Here is a 12,529-nt window from a genome sequence, read left to right on the forward strand (position 1 = left end):
GTGTGAAAAAAAAATAAGGCATGGGACACGCATTGAATTATGTGGCTAAAATAAAATATTGACTAGCTCTCATTAAGTCACCACTGTCCATCCTGTATGCTGAACAAGGCAGGGGTCCTGTGGAAAAAACTGTACGTGATCATGTAATTAAAGACAGTATCATAATGTAGACACACAAGGGAGCAGAGTTAAGGCTGTACAGGTATCCTTCATTCTGGCTTTTCATAACTTTTGAGTGCTTGACTTCGCCATCTTAGTGTTTCTTTAACTTAGTTTTGTTTGTGTTATTTCCTAGGATTTAAAAAAGTAAATAGAAAAAAAAATTCCACCATGTGACATCACACTGAATTTGACACCCAGACAGGCCATCAGCAGGGCTGGAACCATAGACCCACAGCATAGACCTCTGCCACATAAGCTGAGTAACTGTTAGCAGTAGAGTACAACCTCAGAGTTATGAACATCAGAGTTACGAACTGACCACTCAACCACACACACCTCATTTGGAACCAGAATTACACAATCAGACAGCAGCAAACACAAACACACACGCGCACACACAAATACAGTATAGTACTGTGTTAAACAAACTACTAAAAAAATAAAGGGAAAGCAGCATTTTTCTTCTGCATAGCACACTTTCAAAGCTGTATTAAGTTAATGTTCAGTGGTAAACTCTTAAAAGAACAACCATAAACTTTTGTTCAGAATTACGAACATTTCAGAGTTACAACCAACCTCCATTCCCGAGGTGTTCGTAACTCTGAGCTTCAACTGGGACCAGCCACTAGAGGGGGAGGAGACACTTTGCCAGTGGGTTTCACAGATATTTGCTGACAGAAAAATGATGAGACTCAGGGACCCTGGGCTCCATTCCAGGCTCAGGAAGGGAGCATGCTCTCGTGGGCAAAGGCCTTTCTGCCCATTTCCCCCAAAGCCTGACCCCCTTCCTGCCCTGTACTCTCCAATCTGTCCCAATTTGTCTCCCAGTGCCAGTCTCCACTGCTCTTCTCCACGTTCCTCATTCCAGGCCCAGTCTCCTTGCCCAGCCAGCCCTCACCTCCCCCGGGGGCACCCCAAACCAGTCGCAGACTTCCCCTCACACTAGCTCCAGTCTATTCCCCCAGGCACCTTGTCTCAGTCTCCTTGCCCAGGCAGCTTAAAGCACTCCCACCTCCTTGTCCTATATCAGTCTCCCCCACCTCCCCATCTTCACATTGGCTTCTTGTCCCAATCTACCCCCTCCCCACCCAGCTCTTGTCCCTCTCTGCTCAGGTCAGGTTGCTTCCTCCTCCACACTCCCTGGGCCCCAGCAAAGGGTCACTGAGCGCACAGGACACAATATCCCTGTTCTCAGCTCTGGTGCCACAGCAGCCCCATTAAGCCAGGGACAGCAATTGTAGGGAAAGTCCTGCTCAGCCCCTGAAGCCTGGGATGGTGTATGTGCAGCCCAGTTGTCATGTAGGAGCTATGAGGGGACAGAGAAATGCTCAGTGCAAACAAGATCTCCAGAGAATTTAGCTGCTGCACTTTAACAAGTGTGAAATAAGACTTCCCGAAGGCTTATAACTTGACCAATTTTGGTGAATTTTCATGGAAACAGCAAAAGGCACAACCCTGACACAAATATCTTGCCAAATTTCAAGTATGTGCCCCAAAGTTTGGGGTGCTATAGTTTGTCAATGAAACAGCAGTAAATACTTTTTAAAAATGTGGGTAAAACAAAATACTCTTCCCCAATCTCGTTCTCAGAAAAACAGTTGAACCATTTTAGGTGAAGCTTTAAAAAAAAATCCTGTGGCAGACCCCTGGCATGGAAGTTTCAATGCAAACAGTTAAAGTTTGGCAAAGATATAAGCAACTGAAAACAGGGTCTTATAACGGGAAGCACTGGGCAAGCGGAACTCCAGGCAGCACTATCTGCGCTGCCTACTGTGTTTGAAAACCACTCCTAACCTGTCAGGGGCTAAGTGAGCATTACAGGCATTCAACACTGCATTACTGAAGTAGAGAGAAGGAAAAAGTATTTGACTTAAATCAAGTGAACAGTGAACAAATTAGGTGATAAAGAAACGGGTAGAAATAAGGACAGAATGCCAGGGAAGAAGCAGGAGCGTCTGCATAGCACGGAGGGAAAGACGATAGCTCTCTCTGTATAGCTGTCCCATCTGGGCAGCATGGAGACCTCATATGTCAGTGCAGTACCATTTGCTTGCGATGAGCTGCCTGTTTGCCCTCTGATCCATGGAACTGTGTCTCCTTTTTGCCCCAACCAACAGTGATGAACTTTCCTACAGGAGAGACAATTGCAATATCTGAAGACTTACAAAATGACACCATGCAGTTTGACAGACAAATAGAACCCCAAGGCAGCATTGCCTTCCTAACCTATGGTGCAGGCTTTTACAGGACAAGCTCTTGGAGCTATTCTGTGGGATGCATTTCCTAGCGATACATATGGCTAACAGCACTGCAGCAGCTGGGTAACTTTGCAGCAGGTTTGACACATTTAGAGCCGCTGCTGCCAAGAAAAATATTGACATTCAGCTGCAACCTGACAGTAGTATCCTGCTGCCTCCTGGGCAGAGTTCATGCAGGTCTGTTTGTTCATTTCATTCATTTTTATGAGATAACAATGAAATACTTTTGAATGTCTGTGTTCACTGCAACAACTCACCTTCCCCAAAGTCATCCTGGTGGATCTCCCTTTCAGTAATTGGTTCAAAGTCCTTTGTCATCATAATAAGAGTTTGCTGACCTGCATGGTAAACATACAAGCCAGGATTAAAAATTACGTGTGTGGTATTCCCCAGTGTCAGAGAGAAGGTTGAATTCAGTTCCCCTGTTTGTCACATAGCAAAAGCAGAGGGGAAAAAAATCACTCTCAACAACAAGAAAATATGATTGTAAAGCCACAAAAATTGGCAGGGAGACTCAGAGGCAAGCAGTTCTTGAACACTACCTCAAATTCAACTTTGAAACTGACTAGATTTTAAGTTGACAGTAGTTCCTATAAGTAGAGAAGGTCTTAAAGCAAAACCACAAATCCAATGCAGTAACATCCAAAAATCTAGTGAAAAACACAGCCTGTGTATTGCATTTCTTACCTCTACAATTACAATTGTAAAATCTTAGTGTTATTTCACCTCCGCATGAAGTTAATGAGTCCTATCCATTAGCAAGAAAAGCAAGCAGCATATGGAATGTTAACTCTGCAGCTGCTTTGGTTTGGTGCTGTAAGTATTCTGAATGCAGGGGCGGCTCTACCTTTTTGGCCGCCCCAAGCAGTCATGCGCGGGAGGCGCCCCGGAAGCAGCGGACCTCCCGCGGGCATGACTGCAGAGGGTCCGCTGGTCGCGCGGCGCGGCTGGGCCGCCCGCGGCGGCGGGACGGTTCGCAGGTCCGGAGGCTCCGCTTGAGCTGCCGCAGTCATGCCTGCGGGAGGTCCAGCCGAGCCGCGGGACCAGCGAACCATCCACAGTCATGCCTGCGGCAGGTCCGGTCGTCCCGGGGCTCCGGTGGACCTCCCGCAGGCATGACTGCGGCAGGTCCGCCGGCCCAGCCTGCCGCCCCCCCGGGAAAGGGCCGCCCCACGCGCGTGCTTGCCGCGCTGGGGTCTGGAGCCGGCCCTGTCTGAATGTAATTTGTATCAAAGACAACACAGAAATTAAGTTGTACTGCATTGCACGTCTGTGCTGCAGACATGCGTAGCATTTTGTATACAGCACTTGATGCCAAAGCAATCAAAGTTAATAATGATAAATACAGTCACAATTTCCTATGAGAGAACAGGTGCTATAAGTATTTTACAAAGAACACAATGCTACTACTCAAATCAGTTGGAGTTGAGGACATTTAGTGCTTTGCAGGTAATGTTTAGCACCTTGTGGGATTGGATCTTCACTGCAATGCAGCCACTTCTGGAGTAAAGGCCAATAAGCACGCTGCACAATAACGACGGTAAAATAAAAAAGCAAAAAGTTTCAGGCAAGGTCAGCAAACCTCAACTCCTATGAGAAGAGCCATAGGATTCTTTATCACCCTGACTTATGTTTATAGTAATGTATTTTCTGTTTGCATGTAATTGAATCGTTTAAACTGCTAACATGCCACATTAGTTACAAGCAGTATAAAAAACCCAGAACTGTTTCTCTCTCCTTTATCGTCATTAGACAGGAAGTAGGATCTTTCCCCAGATCAGAGCCCTAGTTCTGCTCTGCAACTACAGTCTGACACATCTCCAAACTGTCAGATAACAAGCAGAGTTTGCAGCCTCTTTGCCCAGCAGAAGTTCCTTCAATAATCCCATTGAGACCTCAGTATAAAGACTATACCAGGGAGAATACAGCAAGAAGCTGATAATTTTTTCTTGCATTTAAGATCTCTAGATGTTTCAGAAGAGCCAGAGAGCTCCCCTTGATTCATCACTGAGGCTCATAAGAAAAGGAGAGTAAATCTTGTCCACTTATTTTGGTTTCTCATGTGCACCTTTAAAAAAACCAAGCCTTTTGCTTCATCTAATGTACTTGAACTCCAGTAAAGCATCTGACATGGGACCACATGACAAATTAGTTAAATTAGAGAACATGGGGATTAATACAAGAACTGTAAGGTGGATAAGGAACTGGCTCAAAGGGAAAAGGAAAACAATTGTGCTCAAAGATGAATTACTGGACAGGAGGGAGGTTACTAGTGGAGTTCCCCAAGCATCAGCCTTGAGACAAATTTTACTCAATATTTTTATTTACAACTGTGACTGAATGCACCTCTGTATTCACAGCCTACACAAATCTTTGTACACAATATACCTTGTGACGTATCACTTGAAAACGAATAACTCGATGGTCAGCAATACCATGATGAAACATGGGTAGCAATGTTATATGTAAAGTTATGACCGTAAGCTGAAGTCATGCCTGAAGTGTGTTTACTAGACAAGTCTGAGGAAGGGGTAAACAAACCTGTTTCTCAAAGATAAAGGACAAGCTGACGCCTCTAGCCAGGTGTCATCGAAGCTGATAGGCCATCACTGGTCACATTCTTTGGCAACGAAGGGGTGTGGGGCAGGAACAAATAGATCTGCATCTTTGCAAACAACAGCATGGAACCTATTTCACCACTGGATTCCTTGTCTCCTTCCTCACAGTGGGAACGAACTAGAGGGAGCCCTCAGGAATATGCATTTCAAAAGGTGACAACTATAAAAACAACCCAAGTTCTCTCTCCTTATACATCTCTTGCTCTTTCACCTAAGATGACAAATACAACCAGCCCATCTGACTTTGGAAAAGACCTTGATCTGAAATTTGGTCAGCCCTGTTCCTAGGAGCATGTGGTTAAGAATTTTTATCTTGAATCAAGTCTAGTTTGCTTAGTACTAGGAAATGTTTTATCTTTATTTCTCTTGTGACCATTTATGACATTAAAGCCTTGTATTTGTACACATTTAAAAATCTCTCTTTGTAGTTAAAGAAACTTGTTTTATTTTTTAAATCAAAACAAATCCATGTTGTGGTTAAACAGGGCTAATGGGGGAACTCCATTTAAAGTAGCAGACTGTTGTATACGGATCTCCTTAGAGAGACAATGGATCTAATATATCTGGACTGCTCAGGAAAGGGCAGGACAGGACAGAGCAGAACACATGTTCTGGGAGAAAATCTGGGACTGGGAGTGTGTTGGGGTCACCCTGCAAGTGGGTAACCAAGGCTGGTGGAAGCCAGAGTGAGATTGATGTGTGGCTTGCAGGCTGCAGCTATACACAGACACTCAGAGTGTGACCTGCATGCTATTTGACTGTGAGCGGCCCAGGTGGGAGTTACAGCAGCAAACCAATGGGAGGCACACACATTTGCAGGGCAGGGGTGACGCAGCTCCTCACTGGTCTGGATTGCACCCCAGAATGTTACAGTTAATACAAGACTTGTAAGGTGAGTAAGGAACTGGCTCAAGAAGAAAAAGGCAACAGGTTGTGCTCAAAGGTGAACAACTGGAAAGAGGTTAATAGTGGAGCGCCTCAAGGATCAGCCCTGGGTCCAATTTTACACAATAGTGTGCTAATGAAATTTGCTGATGATTCCAGAGGAAGAAAATCTAAACAAAAAAGGAGTTCAGGAGAACTGGCAGCTTCTCAAGGAGACAATATTAAAGGTACAATTGCAAACTACCCTGATGTGAAGAAAAGATAGGAAAAATACTAAGAGGCCAATGTGGAGCCACCAGGAACTCTCTAATTACCTGAAAATCAAAACAGAACCCTACAAGAAGTGGAAGCATGGACAAATTGCAGGAGGGAGTACACAACAATAGCTCAAGCACAGAGGGACAAAAATCAGAAAGGTTAAGGTGCAAAATAAATTACAACTAGCAAAGGGATAAGAGACAATAAGAAAAGGTTCCTAATATATTTATAGAACAAGAGAAAGAAAAGGAAAGTGTTAGTCCTCCATTTAGTGGGGAAGGAGAGCTATTAATTGATGACATCAAGAAGGCTGAGGCATTTAATGCTATTTTGCTTCAGTCTTCTTTACAAAAGGTTAATGGTGACCAGATAGTCGTGACCAGATAGTCAACACCAGGGGTGAGCAAACAACGGCCCGCGGGCCGGATCCGTTTTAGGCCGGCACACGGGCTCCCACTGCGGAACGGGGGACCACACCATGCAGCTCAGCCCTGCTTCGGCTTTGGGTCGGGGGCTGCTCCAGTGCTCTAGCCGGGGCGCAGGGTTGGGGCCGCACCACGCAGCTCCAGAAGCCGTGGCATGGCCCCGCTCCGGCTCCTACACACTCCAACGGGAGTTGCAGGGGCAGTGCCTGCGGATGGGGCAGTGTGCAGAGCCACCTGGCGACGCCTCCGCATAGGAGCCGCAGAAGGGACATGCTATTGCTTCCGGAAGCTGCTTGAGGTAAGCGCCGCTCTGAGTCTGCACTCCTGAGCCTCTCACCACACCCCAACACCCTGCCCCAGCCCTGATCCCCCTCCCGCTCTCCAAACCCCTTGATCCCAGCCTGGACCACCCTCCTACACGCCGAACTCCTCATCCCCAGCCCCACCCCAAAGTCCACACCCCCAACCAGAGCCCTCACCCCAACCCCAATTTTGTGAGCATTCATGGCCAGCCATAAAATTTCTATTCCCCGATGTGGCCGTTGGACCAAAAAGTTTGCCCACCCCTGCTCAACACAATTAATATTTACAAGGCAGAAGGAACACAAGACAAAACAGGGAACAAACAGGTAAGTTAGAGGACTAAAAAAGATGACTGTGGGAGACCTGATAACAGTCTTCAAATATGTTAAGGGCTGTTATAAAGAACACTGATCAATTGTTCCCCATGTCCACTGAAGGGAGGACAAAAAGTAATGGGCTTAAATCTGCAGCAAGGGAGACTGTGGTTAGATATCCGGAAAAGCCAAACTCTAAGGGTAGTTAAGATCTGGAATAGGTTTCTAAGGGAATTGTAGAATCCCCATCATTGGAGGTTTGTAACAACAGGTTGTACAAACACTTATCTGGGATGGTCTAGGTTTACTTGGCCCCGCCTCTGCACAGGGAGCTGGACTGGATGACCTCTTGATGTTCCTTCCAGCCCTGCATTTCTATGATTCTCCAATACAAAGTTGGGAGGTATTGTCAACATGGAAGAGGACTGGAACATTATATAGGAAGACCTGGATGACCTTGAGAACTGGCGTACAGAAATGGGATGAAATTTAATAGTGGAAAGTGCAAGGTCATGCATTTAGGGTCTAAACAAACATCTGCTATCAAGTGGGGGCTCATCAGCTGGAAGTGACAGAAAAGGAAAGAGGCCTGGGTGCGTTGGTCGATAACAGGATGACAATGAGCCACCAATGTGATGCAGTTGCGAAAGAGGCAAATATGATCCTGTGATGCATCAAGCAGGACATATCCAGTAGAGAGAGAGAGGAAAGTAGTAATGCCATTTTACAAGGCACTGGTAAGACCTCATCTGGAGCATGTACAATTCTGCTCACCCACGTTCAAGAGATGAATTCAAACAGAACTGGTGCAAATAAGTAATCGGGGGAATGGAGGGCCTATCTTATGAGGGGAGACTGGAAGAGTTTGGCTTGCTAAGCCTAGCAAAACACAGGTCAAGAGGGGATGTGACTGCTCTCTATAAATACATCAGGGCGGGGGTGGAGGGAGATAATAGGGAGGGAGAAGAGTGATCGAAGTGTAAGTGTAAGTGTAAACCAGCCTTCCACTAACTAGGAGACAATGCAGGCAGAAGCCCAGCAGCAGAGTGGGGGCTATCCAGTTTATTGCACTGAGTGTCGCATGTATGATTACCTGCCCTGTGGGCGGGTGGCGTATGCGTGCAGTCAGTGCAAGGAGCTCCTGGCCCTCAGAGACCATGTACGGACTTTGGAGGCCAGAGTGGCGGAACTGGAGGAGCTAAGAGAGGCAGAGAGGTATGTGGATGAGGCTTTCCGGGACACTGTAGAATTGTCCCACCTCCGCTCAGACAGCCCCTGCGCTGTTGAGGAGGAAGAATGGCCCAGGGAAGCAGAGCAGTCAATGGGAGCAGAGGGAAACCTTCCCGTAGTTGGGACCCTCCTTCCAGATGGTGCTGGGGTTGCCTCTCGCACTGAGGTTACCTCTCCAGGGGAGGGAACTCCAGTTTCTAGGAAAAGGCAGGTGTTAGTAATGGAAGATTCGATCATTAGAAACGTAGATAGCTGGGTTTGTGATGACCGAGAGAACCGTATGGTGACTTGCCTGCCTGGTGCAAAGGTTGCGGATCTGTTGAGGCATCTAGACAGACTTATGTGTAGTGCTGGGGAGGAGCCGGTGGTCGTGGTATATGTAGGTACCAATGACATAGGGAAGGGTAGGAGAGATGTCCTGGAAGCCAAATTTAGGCTGCTAGGGAAGAGACTGAAATCCAGGACCTCTATGGTGGCATTCTCAGAAATGCTCCCAGTTCCACAAGCAGGGCCGGGTAGGCAGGCAGAGCTTCAGAGTCTCAATGCGTGGATGAGACGATGGTGTAGAGAGGAGGGGTTCACGTTCATTAGGAACTGGGGAAACTTCTGGGATGGGAGGAGCCTATACAGGAGAGATGGGCTCCACCTAAACCAAAGTGGACCCAGACTGCTGGCACTAAACATTAAAAAGGTTGTAGAGCAGTTTTTAAACTAGGAGATGGGGGAAAGCCGACTGCTGCAGAGGAGCATGTGGATCGGACACAGACTTCTCTTATGTCTGATGATAGAGAATCTCCAGGTTATAGTCAGGAGCAGAGGATGGAAGAGGATAATGTAAGGGCCGGATCAGATGATAAACAGTCACATAAAAAAGAATCTGGCACATCAGAAAAGGGCAGACAAATAAACAGGGACAAGTTTTTAAATGCTTGTACACAAATGCTAGAAGTCTAAATAATAAGATGGGTGAACTAGAGTGCCTGGTGATAAAGGAGGATATTGATATAATAGGCATCACAGAAACCTGGTGGACTGAGAGCAATCAATGGGACACAATCATTCCGGGGTACAAAATATATCAGAAGGACAGAACAGGTCGTGCAGGGGGAGGAGTGGCACTATATGTGAAAGAAAGTGTAGATTCAAATGAAGTAAAAATCTTAAGCGAATCCACATGTTCCATAGAATCTCTATGGATAGAAATTTCATGCTCTAATAAAAATATAACATTAGGGATCTATTATCGACCACCTGACCAGGACAGTAAAAGTGATGATGAAATGCTAAGGGAAATTAGAGAGACTATCAAAATTAAGAACTCAATAATAGTGGGGGATTTCAATTATCCCCATATTGACTGGGAACGTGTCACCTCAGGACGAAATGCAGAGATAACATTTCTTGATACTTTAAATGACTGCTTCATGGAGCAGCTGGTACGGGAACCCACAAGGGGAGAGGCAACTCTAGATTTAATCCTGAGTGGAGCGCAGGAGCTGGTCCAAGAGGTAACTATAGCAGGACGGTTTGGAAATAGTGACCATAATACAATAGCATTCAACATCCCTGTGGTGGGAAGAACACCTCAACTGCCCAACACTGTGGCATTTAATTTCAAAAGGGAGAACTATACAAAAATGAAGGGGTTAGTTAAGCAGAAGTTAAAAGGTACAGTGACTAAAGTGAAATCCCTGCAAGTTGCATGGGCCCTTTTTAAAGACACCATAATAGAGGCCCAACTTAAATGTATACCCCAAATTAAGAAACACGGTAAAAGAACTAAAAAAGAGCCACCGTGGCTTAACAACCATGTAAAAGAAGTAGTGAGAGATAAAAAGACTTCCTTTAAAAAGTGGACGTCAAATCCTAGTGAGGCAAATAGAAAGGAGCACAAACACTGCCAACTTAAGTGCAAGAGTGTAATAAGAAAAGCCAAAGAGGAGTTTGAAGAACTGCTAGCCAAAAACTCCAAAGGTAATAAAATGTTTTTTAAGTACATCAGAAGCAAGAAGCCTGCTAAACAACCAGTGGGGCCCCTTGACAATCGAAATACAAAAGGAGCACTTAAAGACGATAAAGTCATTGCGGAGAAACTAAATGGATTCTTTGCTTCAGTCTTCATGGCTGAGGATGTTAGGGAGATTCCCAAACCTGAGCTGGCTTTTGTAGGTGACAAATCTGAGGAACTGTCACAGATTGAAGTGTCACTAGAGGAGGTTTTGGAATTAATTGATAAACTCAACATTAACAAGTCACCGGGACCAGTCTTCAGAACCCAAGAGTTCTGAAAGAACTCAAATGTGAAGTTGCGGAACTATTAACTAAGGTTTGTAACCTGTCCTTTAAATCGGCTTTGGTACCCAATGACTGGAAGTTAGCTAATGTAACGCCAATATTTAAAAAGGGCTCTAGAGGTGATCCCGGCAATTACAGACCGGTAAGTCTAATGTCGGTACCGGGCAAATTAGTTGAAACAATAGTTAAGAATAAAATTGTCAGACACAGAAAAACAAACTGTTGAGCAATAGTCAACATGGTTTCTGTAAAGGGAAATCATGTCTTACTAATCTATTAGAGTTCTTTGAAGGGGTCAACAAACATGTGGACAAGGGGGATCCGGTGGACATAGTATACTTAGATTTCCAGAAAGCCTTTGACAAGGTCCCTCACCAAAGGCTCTTACGTAAATTAAGTTGTCATGGGATAAAAGGGAAGGTCCTTTCATGGACTGAGAACTGGTTAAAAGACAGGGAACAAAGGGTAGGAATTAATGGTAAATTCTCAGAATGGAGAGGGGTAACTAGTGGTGTTCCCCAAGGGTCAGTCCTAGGACCAATCCTATTCAATTTATTCATAAATGATCTGGAGAAAGGGTAAACAGTGAGGTGGCAAAGTTTGCAGATGATACTCAACTGCTCAAGATAGTTAAGACCAAAGCAGATTGTGAAGAACTTCAAAAAGATCTCACAAAACTAAGTGATTGGGCAACAAAATGGCAAATGAAATTTAATGTGGATAAATGTAAAGTCATGCACACTGGAAAAAATAACCCCAACTATACATACAATATGATGGGGGCTAATTTAGCTACAACGAGTCAGGAAAAAGATCTTGGAGTCATCGTGGATAGTTCTCTGAAGACGTCCACGCAGTGTGCAGAGGCGGTCAAAAAAGCAAACAGGATGTTAGGAATCATTAAGAAGGGGCAGAGAATAAGACTGAGAATATATTATTGCCCTTATATAAATCCATGGTACACCCACATCTCGAATACTATGCACAGATGTGGTCTCCTCACCTCAAAAAATATATTCTAGCACTAGAAAAGGTTCAGAGAAGGGCAACTAAAATGATTAGGGGTTTGGAGAGGGTCCCATATGAGGAAAGATTAAAGAGGCTAGGACTCTTCAGCTTGGAAAAGAGAAGACTAAGGGGGGATATGATAGAGGTATATAAAATCATGAGTGATGTGGAGAAAGTGGATAAGGAAAAGTTATTTACTTATTCCCATAATACAAGAACTAGGGGTCACCAAATGAAATTAATAGGCAGCAGGTTTAAAACAAATAAAAGGAAGTTCTTCTTCATGCGCACAGTCAACTTGTGGAACTCCTTACCTGAGGAGGTTGTGAAGGCTAGGACTATAACAATGTTTAAAAGAGAACTGGATAAATTCATGGTGGCTAAGTCCATAAATGGCTATTAGCCAGGATGGGTAAGGAATGGTGCCCCTAGCCTCTGTTTGTCAGAGGATGGAGATGGATGGCAGGAGAGAGATCACTTGATCATTGCCTGTTAGGTTCACTCATTCTGGGGCACCTGGCATTGGCCACTGTCGGTAGACAGATACTGGGCTAGATGGACCTTTGGTCTGACCCGGTACGGCCATTCTTATGTTCTTATGAAGATAAAGGACAATATTGGCACAACAACAAAAAGATATGAACTGGCAATGAACAAATTCAGGCTGGAAATCTGAAGGTTTCTAACCATCAGAGGGGTGAGGTTCTGGAAGTCTCCCAGTAGGAGTTGTGCAGGCAAACAACTTAATTTTGAGAGAAAGCTGGACATAAGTA

The 12,529-nt window shown here is 45.1% G+C and overlaps 1 protein-coding gene across 1 annotated transcript in view; it reads right to left on the minus strand.

Annotated features, from left to right (window-relative positions):
* Positions 1–12,529, minus strand: part of LOC120393935 (elongator complex protein 1-like) — a 129,803-nt gene that overhangs the window by 96,766 nt on the left and 20,508 nt on the right. The window contains exons 5-6 of the mRNA XM_039518394.1: positions 2,678–2,758; positions 2,206–2,291 (exon numbers count right to left, since the gene is read on the minus strand). Of these exons, the coding sequence (XP_039374328.1) occupies positions 2,206–2,291; positions 2,678–2,758 (167 nt within the window). The remainder of the gene's footprint in view (positions 1–2,205; positions 2,292–2,677; positions 2,759–12,529) is intronic.

The sequence above is a fragment of the Mauremys reevesii genome, unplaced genomic scaffold, assembly GCF_016161935.1.
Source record: "Mauremys reevesii isolate NIE-2019 unplaced genomic scaffold, ASM1616193v1 Contig39, whole genome shotgun sequence".
Taxonomy (NCBI): Eukaryota; Metazoa; Chordata; order Testudines; family Geoemydidae; genus Mauremys; species Mauremys reevesii.